The sequence below is a fragment of the Coregonus lavaretus genome (assembly GCF_964263955.1).
Source record: "Coregonus lavaretus genome assembly, chromosome: 10".
Lineage (NCBI taxonomy): Eukaryota > Metazoa > Chordata > Actinopteri > Salmoniformes > Salmonidae > Coregonus > Coregonus lavaretus.
This window is the reverse complement of record NC_139997.1, coordinates 34,613,114-34,640,074: the sequence shown is the minus strand read 5'-3', so window position 1 is coordinate 34,640,074 and position 26,961 is coordinate 34,613,114. Positions and strand designations below refer to the sequence as shown.

Sequence of the window (26,961 nt, the reverse complement as noted above, 5' to 3'; positions counted from 1 at the left end):
ATCTTTACATAACAATCAGATCTATATTTATTTGCCTTTCGATGAGGGGGTGGGGAACCACGACACACACTCTTCATATTGTTTTGCCAAAATGTTGGTTAAAAAGGCAAGCTCCACATATGAAGACATTCCCTACACACAATACCCCATTTGATCAGAATAAAAAGTAACATAATGCATTATTTTGATACATGTAGGCTATTTTTTTGGAAAATAAATAGACAGGCCAACTTCACTAGGCAAAAATACAACATATTCAGTAAAAAAAAAAATCTACATCGGGTAGAAAGTGAAGGGGGTGTGCTTCCCTAGCGACGGCTATTGTAAATAATCAAAGGAAAATGGCGACTGTGTACGTCTGGTTGCTGGTTTTAGGGTCTGTGGTCTTGTGCAACCTCGTCAAAATGTTGTTACCTTCAATTTCCTCCTATGTGAGTATGCCATTCATGCGGTAACATTGTTTAGAAATTGTAGCCCAGTTGTACCGGTAAATGTGTGTTCAAACTTTTAAGTTGCGTCGGCATGTTTATCTGAGACATGATGTTCGTTCTCCTACTGGGAGAGATTGACAAAGACCCGCTGGCATTTAATGGCTGGTGGTGACTGTGCTCATCTCCCTCTCACCACAACTATGTCATCTGCGCTATAAGTTTATTTGACTCAATCCTCCCTTGCTCTTTTTAGCACCATAAGCGTTTGCAGTCTAAAATATGACATTTCCGTGATATAACGATAAATGCCAGATGTGGGTATGTAGTAAATTTGAGTTTGAAATCTGGAAAATAACATCACATGTATAATGGACAAGCAGAGTCTGCTGTGCATATCTCATGGGTTTAGTGCTATGACAAAGTGATATGGATTCAAGTGAGTTTTCTCCATAAGCACCATTTAAACTAATGTAAAATCTTGTCAGATCCACAAACACCAAATCCTGTGTTGCCCACATAGTAGGCCACAGTCGCAAATAGTGTTGTCACCATACCAGCATTTTGACTTAGTTACCGATACCAGGTTTAAAATATATAATTGACACTCGATACCTTGACAAAAAAAGGCATATTAGCTAAAGTAATCGAATGGCACTTGATCCAGACAGATAAACTCTGCTACTGCTCTGTCAATTATTGTATGCATTCATTAATAAATTATACAATACATTTTACTTTGTTTTGACCAATATAAATACATAACATAATGGTATTTGAATGGTACATCTCTATTGAGATGGGTAAATCAAGATGTAGCTTAGGGCCTATCCACAATACAAGTGAATGCATATTCAGTAGGAGTGTGTGCATGCATTAAGTTGTTGAGCTTGTTTTGGCTGATTTCATGGGGCTACAGGTGACATTTGTTTCCCTTACATTTGGGACTTATTTGTTGTACTGATCAACAACATTTACTTAGAAGTAGCTTCTTTGATAAAAATGTGCTCTGTCGCTTTAATCAGTAATGACGTCATTCAAAAGGCAAGAGGGGAGCGGCCCATCGGAGCAACAGAGGCTATAGATAATCTTTGAGAGAGAGAGAGAGAGAGAGAGAGAGAGAGAGAGAGAGAGAGAGAGAGAGAGAGAGAGAGAGAGAAAATAAATAAATACAGTTTTTGCGTCAATCAGCTTTGAAATCAGCATATTTTGTGTTATGGTTTGCATAATATCACAAACAAAGTACTAGGGTAGTGAATTGATGTTTGACTCCTGTAGCTCAGTTGGTAGAGCATGGCACTTGCAACGCCAGGGTTGTGGGTTCGATTCCCACGGGGGGGCAGTATGAAAAATGTATGCACTCACTAACTGTAAGTCGCTCTGGATAAGAGCGTCTGCTAAATATGTAAAATGTAAATGTTAGCTTTAGCTGTCAGCTAGCAAGGAAAGGTAGCCTACAAAGCTGGAAGCTACCAGTATCTTGTTGCATTGTAAAGTGTTCTAGCCTGTATGGACATTGTTTTGCGAACAGTAATTAACAGTTAAAAAATTTCTACATGCTGTGTCGCATTATTCAAGTGTGTTAACTTCTGTGCAGCATGAGTGGGGAGCTAACATGATGCAATCCAAACATACCAAGACAGTCGTGAAGAGGGCACGACAAAGCCTATTCCCCCTCAGGAGACTGAAAAGATTTGGCATGGGTCCTCAGATCCTCAGAAAGTTCTACAGCTGCACCATCGAGAGCATCCTGACTGGTTGCATCACCGCCTGGTATGGCAACTGCTCTGCCTCCGACCGCAAGGCACTACAAAGGGTAGTGCGTACGGCCCAGTACATCACTGAGGCCAAGCTTCCTGCCATCCAGGACCTCTATACCAGGCGGTGTCAGAGGAAGGCCCTAAACATTATCAAAGACTCCAGCCACCTTAGTCATAGACTGTTCTCTCTGCTACTGATTGGCAAGCGGTACCGGAGCGCCAAGTCTAGGTCCAAAAGGCTTCTTAACAGCTTCTACCCCCAAGCCATAAGACTCCTGAACAGCTTATCATGGCTAATTTGCCATGGATCAGTGCTAATTCCTGCACTTATTTTGTGCTAGCACCCTGCAGCTTGATAACATAATTCCCTGTGATGATACCTTACTGCATAGTTCACTGTTAAGCAGGCTACCCCAGCCAGTCACTGCCCAGTAGTAAAGTGAATCAGAATGCACCTCGTGTATAACATGCTTAGAAACCTTTAGATTGATATTTTTGGCTGTATTCTTCTTCTATTGAAGCTGTCCAAAGTTTTCCAGAAGAATGTGGAAGATGAGGTGGAGATGAGGGCAGAGATTCAGGCCATGAAGAAGGAGCTTTCTTCCATCAACATGATGGACGAGTTCGCCAGGTACGCACGGCTCGAGCGCAAGATCAACAAGATGACGGACAAGTTGAAGACTTATGGTAATAGTGGATGGCATTATGTCTCTGTCTCTACCCCTCTCAACACTATGATCGTGTATGTACATGTTCTAGAAATGTTACACCAAAAGGCCTCACACAACACCTTATTCAACATAACCAATATATTTGATTAATCTACAGTCCACACAGACAAGTATGCATTGTTTCCCAAACTTTTTGATTTTCACAAAATTCAATGTACAGAATATTTACCATAAACACTATTAGTATAATGAGACATGGCGGAGGTATTGCACAAGTTGTGAATATCACCAATTGTTTCCCTCCCTTCTCTTAGCTGGTTTAGTAGGCGGGAAAACTTTTTACTGTACAATTTGCTCCATCTCTCTATTGGGGACTAGGCACATGTACACTGAGTGAATAAAACATTAAGAACACCTTCCTAATATTGAGTTGCCCTCAGAACAGCCTCAATTTGTCGGGGCATGGACTCTACAAGATGTCGAAAGCATTCCACAGGGATGTTGACTCCAATGCTTCCCACAGTTGTGTCAAATTGGCTGGATGTCCTTTGGGTGGTGAACCATTTTTGATAAACACAGGGAACTGTTGAGCGTGACAAATCCAGCAGCTTCTTGACACAAACCGGTGCACCTGGCACCTACTACCATACCCCGTTCAAAGGCACTTAAATATTTTGTCTAGCCAGGCTCTGTCGAAGCCGGCCGCGACCGGGAGACCCATGGGGTGGCGCATAATTGGCCCAGCGTCGTCCAGGGTAGGGGAGGGAATGGCCGGCAGGGATGTAGCTCAGTTGGTAGAGCATGGCGTTTGCAACACCAGGGTTGTGGGTTCGATTCCCACATGGGGCCATAATGTATGCACTCACTAACTGTAAGTCGCTCTGGATAAGAGCGTCTGCTAAATGACTAAAATGTAATGTAAATGTGGCCCATTCACACTCTGAATGGCACCGACAGACATGGCAGCTCTGCTTCTAGCTCCGAAGCAACTTTGCAGTATATACAGTGGGGGGAAAAAAGTATTTAGTCAGCCACCAATTGTGCAAGTTCTCCCACTTAAAAGATGAGAGAGGCCTGTAATTTTCATCATAGGTACACGTCAACTATGACAGACAAAATGAGAAAAAAAAATCAAGAAAATCACATTGTAGGATTTTTTATGAATTTATTTGCAAATTATGGTGGAAAATAAGTATTTGGTCAATAACAAAAGTTTCTCAATACTTTGTTATATACCCTTTGTTGGCAATGACACAGGTCAAACGTTTTCTATAAGTCTTCTCAAGATTTTCACACACTGTTGCTGGTATTTTGGCCCATTCCTCCATGCAGATCTCCTCTAGAGCAGTGATGTTTTGGGGCTGTCGCTGGGCAACACGGACTTTCAACTCCCTCCAAAGATTTTCTATGGGGTTGAGATCTGGAGACTGGCTAGGCCACTCCAGGACCTTGAAATGCTTCTTACGAAGCCACTCCTTCGTTGCCCGGGCGGTGTGTTTGGGATCATTGTCATGCTGAAAGACCCAGCCACGTTTCATCTTCAATGCCCTTGCTGATGGAAGGAGGTTTTCACTCAAAATCTCACGATACATGGCCCCATTCATTCTTTCCTTTACACGGATCAGTCGTCCTGGTCCCTTTGCAGAAAAACAGCCCCAAAGCATGATGTTTCCACCCCCATGCTTCACAGTAGGTATGGTGTTCTTTGGATGCAACTCAGCATTCTTTGTCCTCCAAACACGACGAGTTGAGTTTTTACCAAAAAGTTCTATTTTGGTTTCATCTGACCATATGACATTCTCCCAATCCTCTTCTGGATCATCCAAATGCACTCTAGCAAACGGGCCTGGACATGTACTGGCTTAAGCAGGGGGACACGTCTGGCACTGCAGGATTTGAGTCCCTGGCGGCGTAGTGTGTTACTGATGGTAGGCTTTGTTACTTTGGTCCCAGCTCTCTGCAGGTCATTCACTAGGTCCCCCCGTGTGGTTCTGGGATTTTTGCTCACCGTTCTTGTGATCATTTTGACCCCACGGGGTGAGATCTTGCGTGGAGCCCCAGATCGAGGGAGATTATCAGTGGTCTTGTATGTCTTCCATTTCCTAATAATTGCTCCCACAGTTGATTTCTTCAAACCAAGCTGCTTACCTATTGCAGATTCAGTCTTCCCAGCCTGGTGCAGGTCTACAATTTTGTTTCTGGTGTCCATTGACAGCTCTTTGGTCTTGGCCATAGTGGAGTTTGGAGTGTGACTGTTTGAGGTTGTGGACAGGTGTCTTTTATACTGATAACAAGTTCAAACAGGTGCCATTAATACAGGTAACAAGTGGAGGACAGAGGAGCCTCTTAAAGAAGAAGTTACAGGTCTGTGAGAGTCAGAAATCTTGCTTGTTTGTAGGTGACCAAATACTTATTTTCCACCATAATTTGCAAATAAATTAATTACAAATCCTACAATGTGATTTTCTGGAAAGGAAATTCTCAATTTGTCTGTCATAGTTGACGTGTACCTATGATGAAAATTACAGGCCTCTCTCATCTTTTTAAGTGGGAGAACTTGCACAATTGGTGGCTGACTAAAAACTTTTTTCCCCCACTGTATACAGTGAGGGAAAAAAGTATTTGATCCCCTGCTGATTTTGTACGTTTGCCCACTGACAAAGACATGATCAGTCTATAATTTTAATGGTAAAACCCCAGAAAAACGCATGTCAAAAATGTTATAAATTGATTTGCATTTTAATGAGGGAAATAAGTATTTGACCACTCTGCAAAACATTACTTAGTACTTGGTGGCAAAACCCTTGTTGGCAATCACAGAGGTCAGACGTTTCTTGTAGTTGGCCACCAGGTTTGCACACATCTCAGGAGGGATTTTGTTCCACTCCTCTTTGCAGATCTTCTCCAAGTCATTAAGGTTTCGAGGCTGACACTTAGCAACTCGAACCTTCAGCTCCCTCCACAGATTTTCTATGGGATTAAGGTCTGGAGACTGGCTAGGCCACTCCAGGACCTTAATGTGCTTCTTCTTGAGCCACTCCTTTGTTGCCTTGGCCGTGTGTTTTGGGTCATTGTCATGCTGGAATACCCATCCACGACCCATTTTCAATGTCCTGGCTGAGGGAAGGAGGTTCTCACCCAAGATTTGATGGTACATGGCCCCGTCCATCGTCCCTTTGATGCGGTGAAGTTGTCCTGTCCCCTTAGCAGGAAAACACCCCCAAAGCATAATGTTTCCACCTCCATGTTTGATGGTGGGGATGGTGTTCTTGGGGTCATAGGCAGCATTCCTCCTCCTCCAAACACGGCGAGTTGAGTTGATGCCAAAGAGCTCCAATTTGGTCTCATCTGACCACAACACTTTGACCCAGTTCTCCTCTGAATCATTCAGATGTTCATTGGCAAACTTCAGACGGGCCTGTATATGTGCTTTCTTGAGCAGGGGGAACTTGCGGGCGCTGCAGGATTTCAGTCCTTCACGGCGTAGTGTGTTACCAATTGTTTTCTTGGTGACTATGGTCCCAGCTGCCTTGAGATCATTGACAAGATCCTCCCGTGTAGTTCTGGGCTGATTCCTCACCGTTCTCATGATCATTGCAACTCCACGACGTGAGATCTTGCATGGAGCCCCAGGCCGAGGGAGATTGACATTTCTTTTGTGTTTCTTCCATTTGCGAATAATCGCACCAACTGTTGTCACCTTCTCACCAAGCTGCTTGGCGATGGTCTTGTAGCCCATTCCAGCCTTGTGTAGGTCTACAATCATGTCTCTGACATCCTTGGAGAGCTCTTTGGTCTTGGCCATGGTGGAGAGTTTGGAATCTGATTGATTGATTGCTTCTGTGGATAGGTGTCTTTTTATACAGGTAACAAGCTGAGATTAGGAGCACTCCCTTTAAGAGTGTGCTCCTAATCTCAGCTCGTTACCTGTATAAAAGACACCTGGGAGCCAGAAATCTTTCTGATTGAGAGGGGGTCAAATACTTATTTCCCTCATTAAAATGCAAATCAATTCATAACATTTTTGACATGCGTTTTTCTGGATTTTTTGTTGTTGTTATTCTGTCTCTCACTGTTCAAATAAACCTACCATTAAAAATATAGACTGATCATTGCTTTGTCAGTGGGCAAACGTACAGAATCAGCAGGGGATCAAATACTTTTTTCCCTCACTGTATATTTTTTGTGTGTGTTATTTCATACATTATTAGCCCAGAAAGTTTTTTGTATTATTACATACAGCCGGGAAATAACTTTTGGATATCAAAGCAGCGGTAACTCACCAGCATTACGACCAGAAGTACGACTTTCCCAAATTCGATCCTTTGATCATATCCCCCAAGGCAATTGAACTTATCCCAGAGGCTGCTCAAAGACGCCGCCGGTGGAGAAGAGGTATTCGAAGTGGACTTCTAGTCCGACTCAGGAGGCGTGTACACCAACCACCGCTTCCGAGTATATTACTTGCTAATGTTCAGTCCCTGGACAATAAAGTAGATGAGCACAGGGCGAGGATCTCCTTCCAGAGAGACATCAGGGACTGTAACATACTCTGTTTCATGGAATGATGGCTCTCTCTGGATATACTGTCCCCGTCCATACAGCCAGCTGGGTTCTCAGTACATCGCGCAGACAGGAATAAAGAACTATCCGGAAAGAAGAAAGGCAGTGGTGTATGTTTCATGATTAACTACTCATGGTGTGATTTGTGATAACGTACAGGAACTCGAGTCCTTTTGTTCACCTGACCTAGAATACCTCACAATCAAATGACAAGTGTGTGTGCTTACCTCCCAAGATAATTATCTTCAGTTATAGTCACAGCCGTGTATATTCCCCCTCAAGCCTATACCATGACGGCCCTCAAGGAACTACACTGGACTTTGTGCAAACTGGAAACCACATATCCTGAGGCCGTATTTATTGTAGCTGGGGATTTTTAACAAAGCAAGTTTGAGGAAAACGCTACCGAAGTTCTATCAACACATTGCCTGTAGTAATTACGCTTCAAAAACTCTCGACCGTTGTTACTCTCCCTTCCGGGATGGCTACAAGGTCCTCCCCCCACCCTCCCTTCGGCAAATCAGATCACGACTCCATTCTGCTCGTCCCTTCCTATAGGCAGAAACTCAAACAGGAAGTACCCGTGCTAAGGTCTATTCAACGCTGGTCTGACCAATCGGAATCCATGCTTCAAGATTGTTTTGATCACGCGGACTGGGATATGTTCCGGGTTGCCTCTGAGAATAACATTGACGTATACATGGACATGGTGACTGAGTTCATCAGGAAGTGTATAGGGGATGTTGTTCCCACTGTGACTATTAAAACCTACCCAAATCAAAAAATGTGGATAGATGGCAACATTTGCGCAAAACTGAAAGCGCGAACCACCGCATTTAACCACGGCAAGGTGACTGGGAATATGGTTGAATACAAACAGTGTAGTTATTCCCTCCGTAAGGCAATCAAACAGGCAAAACGTCAGTACAGAGACAAAGTGGAGTCACAATTAAACAGCTCAGACACGAGACGTATGTGGCAGGGTCTACAGACAATCACGGATTACAAAGGGAACACCGACGTCTTGCTCCCGGACAAGCTAAACACCTTCTTTGCCCGCTTTGAGGATAACACAGTGCCACCGACGCGACCGCTCCCAAGGACTGTAGGCTCTCGTTCTCCGTGGCCGACGTGAGTAATACTTTTAAGCATGTTAACCTTCGCAAGGCTGCCGGCCCAGACGGCATCCCTAGCCGCGTCCTCAGAGCATGCACAGACCAGCTGGCTGGAGTGTTTACGGACATATTCAATCTCTCACTATCCCAGTCTGCTGTCCCCACTTGCTTCAAGATGTCCACCATTGTTCCAAGAAAGCAAAGGTAACTGAACTAAATGACTATCGCCCTGTAGCACTCACTTCTGTCATCATGAAGTGGTTTGAGAGGCTAGTTAAGGATCATATCACCTCCACCTTACCTGACACCTTAGACCCACTTCAATTTGCATACTGCCCCAATAGATCCATAGACGATGCAATCACCATGGCATTGCACACTGCCCTATCCCATCTGGACAAGAGGAATACCTATGTAAGAATGCTGTTCATTGACTATAGCTCAGCGTCCAACACCATAGTACCCTCCAAGCTTATCATTAAGCTCGGGGCCCTGGGTCTGAACCCCGCCTTGTGCAACTGGACCCTGGACTCCCTGACGGGCCACCCCCAGGTGGTGAAGGTAGGAAACAACACCTCCACTACACTGATCCTCAACACAGGGGCCTCACAAGTGTGTGTGCTCAGCCCCTCCTGTACTCCTTTTTCACCCATGACTGCGTGGCCACGCACGCCTCCAACTCAATCATCACGTTTGCAGATTACACAACAGTGGTAGGCCTGATTACCAATAATGACGAGACAGCCTACAGGGAGGAGCGGAGGGCCCTGGCGGAGTGGTGCCAGGAAAATAACCTCTCCGTCAACGTCAACAAACCAAAGGAGCTGATCGTGTACTTCAGGAGACAGCAGAAGGAGCACGCTCCTATCCACATCGACGGGACCGCAGTAGAGAAGGTTAAAATCTTAAAGTTCCTCTGCGTACACATAACTGAAAATCTGAAATGGTCCACCCACACAGACAGTGTGGTGAAGAAGGCGCAACAGCGCCTCTTCAACCTCAGGAGGCTGAAGAAATTCGGCTTGGCCCCTAAAACTTTTACAGATGCATAGTCCTGTCGGGCTGTATCACCGCATGGTACGGCAACTGCACCACCCACAACCGCAGGGCTCTCCAGAGGGTGGTGCGGTCTGCCCAACGCATCACCGGGGGCACACTGCCTGCCCTCCAGGACACCTACAGCACCCGATGTCACAGGAAGGCCTAAAAGATCATCAAGGACATCAACCACCCAAGCCACGGCCTGTTCATCCCGCTATCATCCAGAAGGCGAGGTCAGTACAGGTGCATCAAAGCTGGGACCGAGTGACTAAAAAAACAGCTTCTATCTCAAGGCCATCAGAATGTTAAATAGCAATCACTAGCCGGCTACCACCACGGTTACTCAACCCTGCACCTTAGAGGCTGCTGCCCTATGTACATAGACATGGAACACTAGTCTAGACTTTAATAATGTTTACATACTGTTTTACTCATTTCATATGTATATACTGTATTCTACTGTATTTTAGTCAATGCCACTCCGACATTGCTCGTCCTAATATTTATATATTTCTTAATTCCATTATTTTAATTTTAGATTTGTGTGTGTTGTTGTGAATTGTTAGATACTAATGCACTGTTGGTTGCTAGGAACACAAGCAATTTTCTACACTCGCAATAACATCTGCTAAATATGTGTATGTGACCAATAAAATGTGATGTGATTTGATTTGACATACACAATCCATGTCTCAATTGTCTCAAGGCTTAAAAATCCTTATTTAACCTGTCTCCTCCCCTTCATCTACACGGATTTGAAGTGGATTTAACCAGTGACATCAATAAGGGATCATAGACTGACCAGGTGAAAGCTATATCATGGAAAGAGCAGGTGTTCTTAATGTTTTGTACACTCACTGTATGTTAAGAGGGAGGGTAATAGCTCCGAGTGTTCACTTGGGGGGCATCTGCACAGCTGCAGCCTGTTGCCATCAGCTTTCTCTCACGTCACTCACCATTTAACATTTTCCCGCTTAATCTCTTGAGCCCCTGACAGTAAAAGAGAGAGGAAGGAAAGGGGCTCCATTTCAAGAACGTGCCCATTTCAAGAAAGTGCCATTCAGCAGCACACCACTTCCACAGTGCCGACCAAATACAGGGCCGTTATTCAGTCCAAATGGAACTGATAAAGTGCCTTCAGAAAGTATTCACACCCCTTGACTTTTTCCACATTTTGTTGTTACAAAGTAGAATTCAATTAGATTTAATAGTCATTTTTTGTCAACAATCTACACAAAATACCATTCAGCAGCACAACACTTCCACAAGCCACAGTGGAAGAAACAAATAAATAAAGGAAAAATAAAACACTAATATATTTTGATTAGATAAGTATTCAACTCACTGCGTCAATACATGTTAGCATCACCTTTGGCAGCGATTACCGCTAAGTCTTTCTGGGTAAGTCTCTAAGAGCCTGGATTGTACAATATTTGCTCATGATTCTTTTTAAAATTCAAGCTCTGTCAAGTTGGTTAATGATCTTCGCTAGACAGTCATTTCAAGTATTGCCATAGATTTTCAAGCCGATTTTCAAGTCAAACCTGTAAGTAAGGCACTCTGGAACGTTCAATGTTGTCTTGGTAAGTAACTCCAGTGTATATTTGGCTTTGTGTTTTAGGTTATGGTAATGCTGAAAGGTGGATTTGTCTCCCAGTGAACCAGGTTTTCTTCTAGGACTTTGCCTGTGCTTAGCTCTGTTCCTTTTCTTTTTATCCTAAAAAACTCCCTAGTCTTTGCCGATGACAAGCATATAACATGATGCAGCCACCACCATGCTTGAAATATGAAGAGTGGTACTCAGTGATATGTTGTGTAGGATTTGCCCCAAACATAATGCTTTTGATTTAGGACAAAAAGTTAATTTCTTTGCCACATACAGTGGGGAAAAAAAGTATTTAGTCAGCCACCAATTGTGCAAGTTCTCCCACTTAAAAAGATGAGAGAGGCCTGTAATTTTCATCATAGGTACACGTCAACTATGACAGACAAATTGAGGAAATAAAATCCAGAAAATCACATTGTAGGATTTTTAATGAATTTATTTGCAAATTATGGTGGAAAATAAGTATTTGGTCACCTACAAACAAGCAAGATTTCTGGCTCTCACAGACCTGTAACTTCTTCTTTAAGAGGCTCCTCTGTCCTCCACTCATTACCTGTATTAATGGCACCTGTTTGAACTTGTTATCAGTATAAAAGACACCTGTCCACAACCTCAAACAGTCACACTCCAAACTCCACTATGGCCAAGACCAAAGAGCTGTCAAAGGACACCAGAAACAAAATTGTAGACCTGCACCAGGCTGGGAAGACTGAATTTGCAATAGGTAAGCAGCTTGGTTTGAAGAAATCAACTGTGGGAGCAATTATTAGGAAATGGAAGACATACAAGACCACTGATAATCTCCCTCGATCTGGGGCTCCACGCAAGATCTCACCCCGTGGGGTCAAAATGATCACAAGAACGGTGAGCAAAAATCCCAGAACCACACAGGGGGACCTAGTGAATGACCTGCAGAGAGCTGGGACCAAAGTAACAAAGCCTACCATCAGTAACACACTACGCCGCCAGGGACTCAAATCCTGCAGTGACAGACGTGTCCCCCTGCTTAAGCCAGTACATGTCCAGGCCCGTCTGAAGTTTGCTAGAGTGCATTTGGATGATCCAGAAGAGGTATGAGAGAATGTCATATGGTCAGATGAAACCAAAATAGAACTTTTTGGTAAAAACTCAACTCGTCGTGTTTGGAGGACAAAGAATGCTGAGTTGCATCCAAAGAACACCATACCTACTGTGAAGCATGGGGGTGGAAACATCATGCTTTGGGGCTGTTTTTCTGCAAAGGGACCAGGACGACTGATCCGTGTAAAGGAAAGAATGAATGGGGCCATGTATCGTGAGATTTTGAGTGAAAACCTCCTTCCATCAGCAAGGGCATTGAAGATGAAACGTGGCTGGGTCTTTCAGCATGACAATGATCCCAAACACACCGCCCGGGCATCGAAGGAGTGGCTTCGTAAGAAGCATTTCAAGGTCCTGGAGTGGCCTAGCCAGTCTCCAGATCTCAACCCCATAGAAAATCTTTGGAGGGAGTTGAAAGTCTGTGTTGCCCAGCGACAGCCCCAAAACATCACTGCTCTAGAGGAGATCTGCATGGAAGAATGGGCCAAAATACCAGCAACAGTGTGTGAAAACCTTGTGAAGACTTACAGAAACGTTTGACCTGTGTCATTGCCAACAAAGGGTATATAACAAAGTATTGAGAAACTTTTGTTATTGACCAAATACTTATTTTCCACCATAATTTGCAAATAAATTCATAAAAAATCCTACAATGTGATTTTCTGGATTTTCTTTTCTCATTTTGTCTGTCATAGTTGACATGTACCTATGATGAAAATTACAGGCCTCTCTCATCTTTTTAAGTGGGAGAACTTGCACAATTGGTGGCTGACTAAATACTTTTTTTCCCCACTGTATTTTGCAGTAGTGCCTTATTGCAAACAGGATGCATGTTTAGGAATATGTTTTATTCTGTACAGGATTCATTCTTTTCACTCTGTCATTTAGGTTAGTATTGTGGAGTAACTGCTATGTTGTTGATCCATCCTCAGTTTTCTCCTGTCACAGCCATTAATCTCTGTAACTGGTTTAAAATCACCATTGGCCTCATGGTGAAATCCCTGTGCGGTTTCCTTCCTCTTTGTCAACTGAGTTAGGAAGGACACCTGTATCTTTGTAATTACTGGGTGTATTGATGCACCATCCAAAGTGTACTTAATAACTTCAGAGATGGGGTAGTCATTAATGTTAAACACCTTTCTTGCACACAGTTAGTACATGCAACTTATTATGTGACTTGTTAAGCACATTTGTACATTACGCATAACATAACAAAGGGGTTGAATACTTATTGACTCAAGACATTTCAGCTTTTCAATTTTTATTTATTTGTAAACATTTCTAAAAACATCATTCCACTTTGACATTATGGGGCGTTGTTTGTAGATCAGTGACACAACATCTAAATGTAATCCATTTTAAATTCAGGCTGTAACACATCAAAATGTTTTTAAAAAGCCTAGGGGTGTAAATACTTTCTGAAGGCACTGTATATACTCGTAGAGGCCATTTTAAGTAGTTCGTACTATACCCCATACAGCACATTCTACCCTTAAAAGAAATGTGTATTGGTAGCATATTCCTGTTCTCACTGGAGTCACAGATACAGTAACTCTACCACTCCTATCATTTCAAATTCATAATCCAAGGACAATGGCACAGGGAAATCATTTTCAGGAGAAGTTTTCATATCTTTAGGGTAGTTGGCTATAGTGATGAAGTGAATGCAGCTATCGGTATGAATCCATGGAGGGTTTTGAATTAGAAATGTCCCATAATCCTCAGGGTAGAGCTGGAGGAGGATGAAGGTGACCTTGATGTCAGACACTTCCAGTGGCTTGACCAAAGCTTCTTTGAGGAGGGGCAACACTTCTGCTGATCTCTCTGTCACTCTGTCTCTTTCAACCCCTTCTAACCAGCTGTCGTACAGTCTCACCTGCTGGCCTTAAAGACAGTTTGGAAAAGTTTGTGTATATATTATGATGATAGTTTAGTGATGTTTTTGTTCGGTTTGGTCTTCGGCAAGGGTTTTCTTGGCTGTTCGTGCACACAAATGTTTTTCTTGTGGCGAGCCAAAGTTGGTAGCCGAAGTCTATGCCCCTTCGTTGGTGATTGGTCAATAGTAATGAAGTGTTTGTTGTCATTCAACGAGAGACTAATCATGCAAATTTTTTCACTTGACAAATACTGCACCAAACATCTTAGTTAGATGTAAAATTGTGCGACTAAGATCTCTGCAAAAACTTTAAAATTAATGACCGATTTCTTGAGTTATCTTTAGATTAATTCGGACTCTTTTGAGGCAGCGTATATTGGCTAAGGCATCTCAAGATGGACAAACAGTACTATTGCTGCTTTTTTCTAGTTTTTCAAGCGAAGGTCTTTTAAGGGAGTATGTGAGCACACTCTTTTGGTTCGCCTAGCATAGCTGATGCCTTTTGCCTTCCGCATGCTTCGGTTCAGCTGGCACGTAGCCGAAATCGGCTAGGTGAACCGAACGAGTGTGCATGAAAACAATGTCTCTCGTTGAATGACAAACACTTCACTGAAGAATCCCTACTGTTGACCAATCACCGACGAAGGGGCGTAGATTTCGGCTCGCCTCAAATGTTTTTGTGTCCACGAACAGAAGAAACCCTTGCCGAAGACCAAAACGAACAAAAACGTCACAAAATGTCGTCATAATATATGCACAAACTGTTCCAAACAGTTTCGGATGGGAAACCTGCGGACGCCTTTACAGTCCCATTGTGATACATTGTCTCCATGTGGGGAAACCACACCAAGTCATCAGTTTGTTGTCTGAAGTTTGTATTTTCTTTTCTTCCCTCAGTTAAATCCAGAACTGGTCAGCAGACCAAAATCAAATGGGTCGTCAACATAGTGTACTATATTCTGCAGGTAAGTGACCTAGAGCTGATTTATTTTTTATTTTTTAAAACATTTATTGGTATATTTTCATAGTAGCTAGGATTATTTCACAATCTTGCAATAGGAAACTATGCAAATATTTAATAGAGATTTGGGACTGTGGATGATGACTGACAGATGAACAGTCCAATGGGAGCAAGTGGCAGAGAGTGACGTCCCTCCCATCCCCTTCCCTTCCGTCTCTCCCAGGCTGTGCTAATGATCTCTCTGATCTGGAAGTACTATGCTGACCCAGTGACGGTCCTGCCCAGTAAGTGGATTTCTCCTCTAGAGCGAATGGTGGCCTTCCCATCTGGAGTAGCAGGTAAAACCGATTACAGCACCTGCCCTGAGAGGGGCTTTAACACCAGCAGGGGTTTAGGCTCAAATGGCACCCTATTCCTTATATAGTGCACTACCTTTGACCAAAGGACACTCTTCAAAGTAGTGCATTATTTACATTTTAGTCATTTAGCAGATGCTCTTATCCAGAGCGACTTACAGTAGTGAGTGCATACATTTTCATACTAGTCCCCCATGGGAATCGAACCCACAACCCTGGCATTGCAACCGCCATGCTCTACCAACTGAGCTACACGGGACTATTATATTATATAGGGAATAGGGTGCTATTTCAGACACACAGGGACTGGCTAGGTGATTTTGCTCTGATATTTCAGGATAACTGAACTTACTGTACAGTATATAGCCTACACTACTGTACAACCGAATGGCAAACGTACTGCAAATTGAGAAGTCGTGACTAAACTGAATAAAAAGAAGAAGAAACTACACTATGAAACAAAGAGAAATGACATGAAGAATGATAGTAAAAAGCTTTGGAGCACCTTAAATGAAATTTTGGGCAAAAAGGCAAACTCCGCTCCATCATTCATTGAATCAGATGGCTCATTCATCACAAAACCCACTGATATTGCCAACTACTTTAATTATTTTTTCATTGGCAAGATTAGCAAACTTAGGCATGACATGCCAGCAACAAACGCTGACACTACTCATCCAAGTATATCTGACCAAATTATGAAAGACAAGCATTGTCATTTTGAATTCCGTAAAGTAAGTGTGGAAAAGGTGAAAAAAGTATTATTGTCAATCAACAATGACAAGCCACCGGGGTCTGACAACTTGGATGGAAAATTACTGAGGATAATAGCGGACGATATTGCCACTCCTATTTGCCATATCTTCAATTTAAGCCTACTAGAAAGTGTGTGCCCTCAGGCCTGGAGGGAAGCAAAAGTTATTCCCCTACCTAAGAATAGTAAAGCCCCCAAAGCCTAATGTTTCCACCTCCATGTTTGACGTGGGGATGGTGTTCTTGGGGGTCATAGGCAGAATTCCTTTTCCTCCAAACACGGCGAGTTGAGTTGATGCCAAAGAGCTTGATTTTGGTCTCATCTGACCACAACACTTTCACCCAGTTCTCCTCTGAATCATTCAGATGTTCATTGGCAAACTTCAGACGGCCCTGTATATGTGCTTTGTTGAGCAGGGGGACCTTGCGGGCGCTGCAGGATTTCAGTCCTTCACGGCGTAGTGTGTTACCAATTGTTTTCTTGGTGACTATGGTCCCAGCTGCCTTGAGATCATTGACAAGATCCTCTGTGTAGTTCTGGGCTGATTCCTCACCGTTCTCATGATCATTGCAACTCCACGAGGTGAGATCTTGCATGGAGCCCCAGGCCGAGGGAGATTGACAGTTCTTTTGTGTTTCTTCCATTTGCAAATAATCGCACCAACTGTTGTCACCTTCTCACCAAGCTGCTTGGCGATGGTCTTGTAGCCCATTCCAGCCTTGTGTAGGTCTACAATCTTGTCTCTGACATCCTTGGAGAGCTCTTTGGTCTTGGCCATGGTGGAGAGTTTGGAATCTGATTGATTGATTGCTTCTGTGGACAGGTGTCTTTTATACAGGTAACAAGCTGAGATTAGGAGCACTCCCTTTAAGAGTGTGCTCCTAATCTCAGCTCGTTACCTGTATAAAAGACACCTGGGAGCCAGAAATCTTTCTGATTGAGAGGGGGTCAAATACTTATTTCCCTCATTAAAATGCAAATCAATTTATAACATTTTTGACATGTGTTTTTCTGGATTTTTTTGTTGTGGTTATTCTGTCTCTCACTGTTCAAATAAACCTAACATTAAAATTATAGAGTGATAATTTCTTTGTCAGTGGACAAACGTATAAAATCAGCAGGGGATCAAATACTTTTTCCCCTCACTGTATGTGGTAGTAGAGTAGAGGCCTGAGGGTACACACTTAATATGTTGTGAATTCTGTTATGAATGTATTGTAATGTTTTTAAAAATGTATAACTGCCTTAATTTTGCTATACCCCAGGAAGAGTAGCTGCTGCCTTGGCAGCAGCAAATGGGGATCCATAATAAATACAAATACTTTGCACCTGTAGCTTCCTTTAGGTATGCAGATACCCCTACTGTTGATATAACTGAACAGTAATGGATGTAAATGAGGATTGTGTTTGTGCTATTCAACCCATTCAACTCAATCCATTCAACTCAATGTCTGTTTTGTTTTAAAGCTCAAAGAGAGCAGATGTTTCCTCAGCTCTGTTTAAATCATAAAGTCTGTTTCTCTAAGAACAGTAATACCTATGGATCACTTCTAAATCCCTGCCGGTGGATTTGTCAAATCTTTATGATTTAAGTTGTTTAGCTTGATCTGTGATTTTGAGAATCTTGAACATTTACCTATTTAAATGAGGTTAGATTACATTGATCTGGTCTCTGGGACTATATCTCTCTGTATCTAAATGGTAATATAATGATTATTCATTCACCTGCTCTTGTGCCTGTGTTTCAGGTGGTGTTGGAATCACATGCTGGCTCGTTGTTTGTAACAAGGTAGTGGCTATAATTCTCCAAGCGGTGGCTTGACAGCCTGAAAACTTGACTGTCTACTGTGAGACCAAATTATGCAATTGTTGGTACTTTTGTTGCTATTTCGTTCAATTTAATGAAAAGGGTTTGTAAATATTTTTCATACACTGGCCTTGATATTTAAATGTTTTGTGTTGAGACTGTTTTTTTTTTTTACTGCACCACATTTTGATAAACCAGCAGGGTTGTTTTGTTGCATTTTCTTTCTTTCCAAATCCCATTCCTCTTCATGAAACTAGTGTGAAATAAATTGTGGCTTAATACTTTGGTTACAATTTGTTAGTTTTCTAAATGATTCAAGCCATATCACTATTTTATCAACATGACACAGTGTTCTGCTTTCCATTTGTGTTTGTTGGTTGCCTACTTTTCTAACCCTCTTCCAGAATTATTCTTGTGGTTGACATATCAATAAAAACATGCAAAATATAATTTGTGCCTGGATTTGTAAGATAAGACATACAGTACCTTTTCAAGGATAAATGTCACGGAAGGTTAAGGCCGTTATAGAAAGTGCAAGGTCACCCTCTAGCTAGTCTAAATTTGTAAATTAGATGCCAATTGGAAATTGAATCAATAAATCAAAAGTCACGCGGTAAGCCTACACAGCCATTTTTTAAAGTGTTTTTACACTGAACAAAAATATAAATGCAACATGCAACAATTTCAAAGATTTTTACTGAGTTCATATAAGTAAATCTAATTTAAATAAATTAGGCCCTAATCTATGGATTTTACATGACTGGGCAGGGGCGCAGCCATGGGTGGGCCTGGGAGGGCATAGGCTTATGGTAGAGAAATTAACATTAAATTATTTGGCAACAGCTCTGGTGGACATTCCTGCAGTCAGCATGCCAATTGCATGCTCCCTCAACTTGAGACATCTTTGGCATTGTGTTGTGTGACAAAACTGCACATTTTAGAGTGGCCTTTTATTGTCCCCAGCACAAGTTGCACCTGTGTAATGATCATGCTGTTTAATCAGCTTCTTGATATGTCACATCTGTCAGGTAGATGGATTATCTTGGCAAAGGAGAAATACTTACTAACAGGTTTGTAAACAAATTTGTGATTTTTTTTATTTATAGAGAAATAAGCTTTTTGTGTGTATGGAACATTTCTGGTATATTTTATTTCAGCTCATGAAATATGGGACCAATACTTTACATGTTGCCTTTATATTTTTGTTCAGTATAGAAGCTACCTGTAAAAACTGCTGAGATGACTGACTGCTAAAACCAGCAGAACCTGTGGTTTTCCATGAGCTCTGCTCCACACTCTATACTATGGAACAGCAGGGACCTTATGCAACAGCGGGGACAGTGAAGAGACACACACACAGGCACATACACATAAGACACACACTCTACACACACGTACACACGGATCTTGGATTGTAGATATGTGGTAGTAGAGTAGTGGCCTGAGGGAACACACTTAATGTGCAGCAGCTAATGGGGTTCCTTAATAAATACAAAATGCAAGAATACAAAATAAAATACTAAGCTGTGCTACTTAGTATTAAATTAGATTACAACAGAAAACGAATAAACAATGTTTAATGTGACAATCTGCACATTTTGTTACGTTACAGCCTTACTCTAAAATTGAATAAATTGTTGTTGTTTTTCTCATCAATCTACACACAATACCCCATAATGACAAAGCAAAACAGGTTTTTAGAAATTTTTGCAAATCTATTAGAAATAAAAAACTGATATCACATTTACGTAAGTATTCAGACCCTGTACTCAGTACTTTGTTGAAGCACCTATGGCGGCGATTACAGCCTCAAGTCTTCTTGGGTATGACTCTACAAGCTTGGCACACCTGTATTTGGGGAGTTTCTCCAATTCCTCTCTGCAGATCCTCTCAAGTTCTGTCAGGTTGGATGGGGAGTGACACTGCCCAGCTATTTTCAGGTCTCTCCAGAGATGTTTGATCGGGTTCAAGTCCGGGCTCTGGCTGGGCCACTCAAGGACATTCAAAGACTTATCCCGAAGCCACTCCTGCGTTGTCTTGGCTGTGTGCTTAGGGTTGTTGTCCTGTTGGAAGGTGAACCTTTGCCCCAGTCTGAGGTCCTGAGCGCTCTGGAGCAGGTTTTCACCGTAGGGATGGTGCCAGGTTTGCTCCAGACGTGATGCTTGGCTTCAGGCCAAAGAGTTCAATCTTGGTTTCATCAGACCAGATAATCTTGTTTCTCATGGTCTGAGAGTCCTTTAGGTGCCTTTTGGTAACTCCAAGCGGGCTGTCGTGTTCCTTTTACTGAGGAGTGGCTTCTGTCTGGCCACTCTACCATAAAGGCCTGATTGGTGGAGTGTTGCAGAGATGGTTGTCCTTCTGGAAGGTTCTCCCATCTCCACAGAGGAACTCTAGAGCTCTATCAGAGTGACCATCGGGTTCTTGGTCACCTCCCCTGGTTCCAAATTTCTTCCATTTAAGAATGATGGAGGCCAATGTGTTCTTGGGGACCTTCAATGCTGCAGAAATTTTTTGGTACCCTTCCCCAGATCTGTGCCTCGACACAATCCTGTCTATGAGTTCTACGGACAATTCCTTTCAACCTCATGTCTTGGTTTTTGCTCTGACATGCACTGTCAACTGTGGGAGCATATACAGTGCCTTGCAAAATTATTCATCCCCCTTGGCATTTTTCCTATTTTGTTGCATTACAACCTGTAATTTAAATGGATTTTTATTTGTATTTCATGTAATGGACATACACAAAATAGTCCAAATTGGTGAAGTGAAATGAAAAAAAATACTTGTTTCAAAACATTATGCAAAATAAATAACGGAAAAGTGGTGCGTGCATATATATTCACCCCCTTTGTTATGAAGCCCCTAAATAAGATCTGATGCAACCACTTACCTTCAGAAGTCACATAATTAGATAAATAAAGTCCACCTGTGTGCAATCTAAGTGTCACATGATCTGTCACATGATCTCAGTATATATACACTTGTTCTGAAAGGCCCCAGAGTCTGCAACACCACGAAGCAAGGGGCACCACCAAGCAAGCGGCACCATGAAGACCAAGGAGCTCTCCAAACAGGTCAGGAACAAAGTTGTGGCGAAGTACAAATCAGGGTTGGGTTATAAAAAAATCTCAGAAACTTTGAACATCCCACGGAGCACCATTAAATCCATTATTAAAAAATTGAAAGAATATGGGACCACAACAAACCTGTCAAGAGAGGGCCGCCCACCAAAACTCACAGACCAGGCAAGGAGGGCATTCATCAGAGAGGCAACAAAGACACCAAATGTAACCCTGAAGGAGCTGCAAAGCTCCACAGCGGAGATTGGAGTATCTGTCCATAGGACCACTTTAAGCCGTACACTCCACAGAGCTGGGCTTTACGGAAGAGTGGCCAGAAAAAAGCCATTGCTTAAAGAAAAAAATAAGCAAACACGTTTGGTGTTTGCCAAAAGGCATGTGGGAGACTCCCCAAACATATGGAAGAAGGTACTCTGGTCAGATGAGACTAAAATTGAGCTTTTTGGCCATCAAGGAAAACAATATGTCTGGCGCAAACCCAACACCTCTCATCACCCCGAGAACACCATCCTCACAGTGAAACATGGTGGTGGCAGCATCATGCTGTGGGGATGTTTTTCATCGGCAGGGACTGGGAAACTGGTCAGAATTGAAGGAATGATGGATGGCGCTAAATACAGGGAAATTCTTGAGGGAAACCTGTTTCAGTCTTTCAGAGATTTGAGACTGGGACGGAGGTTCACCTTCCAGCAGGACAATGACCCTAAGCATACTGCTAAACCAACACTCGAGTGGTTTAAGGGGAAACATTTACATGTCTTGAAATGGCCTAGTCAAAGCCCAGACCTCAATCCAATTAAAGATTGCTGTACACCAGCGGAACCCATCCAACTTGAAGGAGCTGGAGCAGTTTTACCTTGAAGAATGGTCAAAAATCCCAGTGGCTAGATGTGCCAAGCTTATAGAGACATAGCCCAAGAGACTTGCAGCTGTAATTGCTGCAAAATGTGGCTCTACAAAGTATTGACTTGGGGGGGTGAATAGTTACGCACGCTCAAGTTTTCTGTTTTCTTGTCTTATTTCTTGTTTGTTTCACAATAACAAATATTTTGCATCTTCAAAGTGGTAGGCATGTTGTGTAAATCAAATGATACAAACCCCCCAAAAATCAATTTTAATTCCAGGTTGTATGGCAACAAAATATGAATAATGCCAAGGGGGGTGAATACTTTCGCAAGCCACTGTATAGACAGGTGTGTGCCTTTCCAAATCATGTTCAATCAATTGAATTTACCACAGGTGGACTCCAATCAAGTTGTAGAAACATCTCAAGGATGATCAATGGAAACATGATGAACCTGAGGTCAATTTCGAGTCTCATAGCAAAGGGTCTGAATACTAATGTCTAAAAACCTGTTTTTTCTTTGACATTATGGGGTATTTGGTGTAGATTGATAAGGTAAATGTTTTATTTAATCCATTTTAAAATAAGGCTGTAACGTAACAAAATGTGGAAAAAGTGAATTGTTCTGAATACTTTCCAAATGCACTGTACATACATTTTTGGACATTGAAATTAATGACATGAACCCATTGATTCTTGATGAATATAACTTATAAATGCCTAATGAACTTAGTTTAACTGTTGTACCCCATCAGAACCCAAAATATAAACAAAGTAAAAGTAAACAAACGCTATTAGCCTCAAAACATGGTTAAGACTATATATTTTATATCATGTATGGTCAGTCCTTGCATACATAGATAGCTCTGTCTATGAATTTGAGAGTGGTTACATTTCTCCCAGCTTTTTACCGAAACGGGTGAGGAAAACGTTTTGTTATTGTTTCAACTGCTGATTGCCACTTTGAAAGGCAATTCCACCACTTTTCAACCTCATATTCATTACCTCCAGCATCATTCCAGTGTCTACATATGTGAAAACGGAGTGGATCTGTGGTTAAGAAATTAAGAAGTAAGGTCCTAAATAATGCTTATCTGTGAAATCACAGGGTAGGATTAAAAGTAAGAAAAACTGTGATTTTCAAAACCTACAATGAGTTTCTAGCCAGAGGGAGGGTATTTTCTTGCTCCCCACGTCACCGTGAATCTCATAGTGAAATAATTCAATCTGAACATACTCGGGATTCATTCAGTAACATGATAAGAATATTCATTGAAATTACAAGGGTTTGAGGGAGTGGTTGTAGTATCTGAGGAATTATGACTTTGCTAACGTTTTCAAATGGAACCTGAGAGGAGGTTTATTCAGCTTAGAGGGAGCATCTGGGGAGTAGTTTTAGGGGGACACCCCATAGAACAGAGGAAGTATGTTGTGTGGAGACAGGTGATTGGTCTGTATGGGAAACCACCCACAGCAGGGTAAAGATTATAAATACTAGGTTGTGACAAAGGAGAGCAGAATAATCATATTTGAGATGGGGCGATTATTCTCCAGATATCTGCAGGTATCTGTAAATCGACGCTGTAACCCTTTGTTATGAATAAACCTTTATGATGAAAATACAGCGTCAGCGGTTCTCCTTGGGCTCACAGCATAATTAGCAACGTTTTCTCGACACAACGTGGTCTAACTGGTGTCTCCAAGTGGCCACACACCCCTCCAAACTGTGCACAGTTCCTATGTAATTTCAATGCACTTTTATGACTCATAGAAAGAGCCTTCAACTATAAGGTGCTTTTTTGAGCTCTCCTAGCTTTGCCATTGAGGAACTAAAGCAAGCACACATGTAGTTGTTTTTATTTATTTGTTATTATAATCCTCTGTCTCATCTTTCAGAACACATTTCCCTCACTCAGACAACAACAAAGTGCAAATATAGCCCAATTAGCGGGAGGGATGGGGGCATCTTTTTGTCGCGTGCGGTGCTCAAGTTTATATCGGCTGTCAGTCAAAACCTGAGCTGTAACATCATGAAGGGCCTACTGTATAGCATGTTATTTTCTATTTATTTAATGGGGGTAGATCAGCTTTAATATTGCAGATAGATTGTAACTTCCATCAATGTAATTGTCTGCATCACTTCCAGTCCCCCATACCTTTTCTTTTCCCGCAAAGGGAAATATATTTTTTTAAAGGATATGTGTATATATACAGTGCCCTCCACAATTATTGGCACCCCTGTTTAAGATGTGGTCGAGGACTTCCAAAAATTCTCCTTTTTTTTTAAACAACATAGAACCCAAATGCAAAAAAAGAGAAAAATCCAACCTTTTATTTAAGTACATTACTTTGGTGTAAAAAAAAAAAATCACACATTTAGAAAAAAAAAAACTTGAAATCATGTGTCCCACAATTATTGGCACCCCTGATGTTAATACTTTGTACAACCCCCTTTTGCCAACAAGACAGCACTTAATCTCCTCCTATAACATTTCACAAGATTGGAGAACACAGAGAGAGGGATCTTTGACCATTCTTCTTTGCACAATCTTTCTAGATCATCCAGTGTCCTGGGTCCTCTCTTATGCACTCTCCTCTTTAGCTCGCCCCACAGGTTTTCGATTGGGTTGAGGTCTGGGGACTGAGATGGCCATGGGAGGACCTTGAGTTTGTGACTGCTGAACCATTTTTGTGTAGATTTTGCCACATGTTTTGGATCATTATCCTGCTGAAAGACCCAATGACGACCCATCTTCAGCTTTCTGGCAGAGGCCATCAGGTTTTTATTTAAAATGTCCTGGTAGTTCAAAGCGTTCATAATGCCATGCACCCTAACAAGGTTCCCAGGGCCTTTGGAAGAGAAACAGGCCCACAGCATCACAGATCCTCCACCATACTTCACGGTGGGCATGAGGTGCTTTTCGGCATACTCATATTTTGTTTTACGCCAGACCCACTTAGAGTGTTTGTTGCCAAAAAGCTCAATCTTAGTCTCATCTGACCAAAGCACACGATCCCAGTTGAAGTCCCAGTGCCGCTTAGCAAACTCCAGACGTTTACGTTTGTGAGTGTTAGTGAGAAAAGGCTTTTTCCTTGCATGCCTCCCAAACAGCTTGTTGGCATGTAGAGAGCGTCTGATGGTTGTTTTGGAGACTTTGTGACCCCAAGATGCCACTCTTTGATGCAATTCTGTGACAGTGAGCTTAGGACTTTTTTTTACTTCTCTTACCATCCTCCTCACTGTGCGTTGTGGCAAGATAAACTTGGGACCTCTTCCAGCCTTGTTTGTCACTGTTCCAGTTGTTTTAAACTTCTTAATGATTCCTCTGACTGTAGATACGGGCAAGTTAAGGCGAGTGGCTATTTTCTTGTAGCCATTGCCTGACTTATGAAGGTCGACACAAATCTGCCTTACTTGAATGGTGTGTTCTCTTGTCTTTGCCATGTTGACAAATGGGTAAGAGAATTAGGCCTCTGTGTCACGTCATATTTATACCCCAGGGAAACAGGAAGTCATGAATTACTAATTAAAAGTTCCTAGATACCCTGACCAACTTTAGCAACTACAGAAAAATATATTTTTAAAAAATTCAATTAAAATTTTCAGTGGAATTGTTAGGGGTGCCAATAATTGTGGGACACATGATTTCAAGTTTTTTTTTTTCTAAATGTGTGATTTTTTTTTTTTACCACCAAAGTAATGTACTTAAATAAAAGGTTGGATTTTTCTCTTTTTTTGCATTTGGGTTCTATGTTGTTTTAAAAAAAATGAGAATTTTTGGAAGTCCTCGACCACATCTTAAACAGGGGTGCCAATAATAGTGGAGGGCACTGTATGTATGTATATGTATTTATATGTATGTATATATATATATATATATATACAGTGAGGGAAAAAAGTATTTGATCCCCTGCTGATTTTGTACGTTTGCCCACTGACAAAGAAATTATCAGTCTATAATGTTAATGGTAGGTTTATTTGAACAGTGAGAGACAGAATAACAACAAAAACATCCAGAAAAACGCATGTCAAAAAAATATATAAATTGATTTGCATTTTAATGAGGGAAATAAGTATTTGACCCCCTCTCAATCAGAAAGATTTCTGGCTCCCAGGTGTCTTTTATACAGATAACGAGCTGAGATTAGGAGCACACTCTTAAAGGGAGTGCTCCTAATCTCAGCTTGTTACCTGTATAATAGACACCTGTCCACAGAAGCAATCAATCAGATTCCAAACTCTCCACCATGGCCAAGACCAAATAGCTCTCCAAGGATGTCAGGGACAAGATTGTAGACCTACACAAGGCTGGAATGGGATACAAGACCATCGCCAAGCAGCTTGGTGAGAAGGTGACAACAGATGGTGCGATTATTTGCAAATGGAAGAAACACAAAAGAACTGTCAATCTCCCTCGGCCTGGGGCTCCATGCAAGATCTCACCTCGTGGAGTTGCAATGATCATGAGAACGGTGAGGAATCAGCCCAGAACTACACAGGAGGATCTTGTCAATGATCTCAAGGCAGCTGGGACCATAGTCACCAAGAAAACAATTGGTAACACACTACGCCGTGAAGGACTGAAATCCTGCAGCGCCCGCAAGGTCCCCCTGCTCAAGAAAGCACATATACAGGGCCGTCTGAAGTTTGCCAATGAACATCTGAATGATTCAGAGGAGAACTGGGTGAAAGTGTTGTGGTCAGATGAGACCAAATTGGAGCTCTTTGGCATCAACTCAACTCGCCGTGTTTGGAGGAGGAGGAATTCTGCCTATGACCCCAAGAACACCATCCCCACCGTCAAACATGGAGGTGGAAACATTATACACTGCTCAAAAAAATAAAGGGAACACTTAAACAACACATCCTAGATCTGAATGAATGAAATAATCTTATTAAATACTTTTTTCTTTACATAGTTGAATGTGCTGACAACAAAATCACACAAAAATTATCAATGGTAATCAAATGTATCAACCCATGGAGGTCTGGATTTGGAGTCACCCTCAAAATTAAAG

General features: G+C 42.0%; 1 protein-coding gene across 1 annotated transcript; it reads left to right on the top strand.

The window, feature by feature from the left end:
- The first annotated feature begins 319 nt into the window (after positions 1-319).
- Positions 320-18,468, top strand: LOC311136576 (guided entry of tail-anchored proteins factor 1-like). Its single transcript, XM_084170763.1, has 5 exons — positions 320-431; positions 2,710-2,875; positions 15,038-15,105; positions 15,325-15,439; positions 17,960-18,468. Exons 1-5 carry the CDS (start codon positions 342-344, stop codon positions 18,031-18,033), a joined length of 513 nt encoding a protein of 170 aa, XP_084026889.1. The 5' UTR covers positions 320-341; the 3' UTR covers positions 18,034-18,468.
- Positions 18,469-26,961: the final 8,493 nt, after the last annotated feature.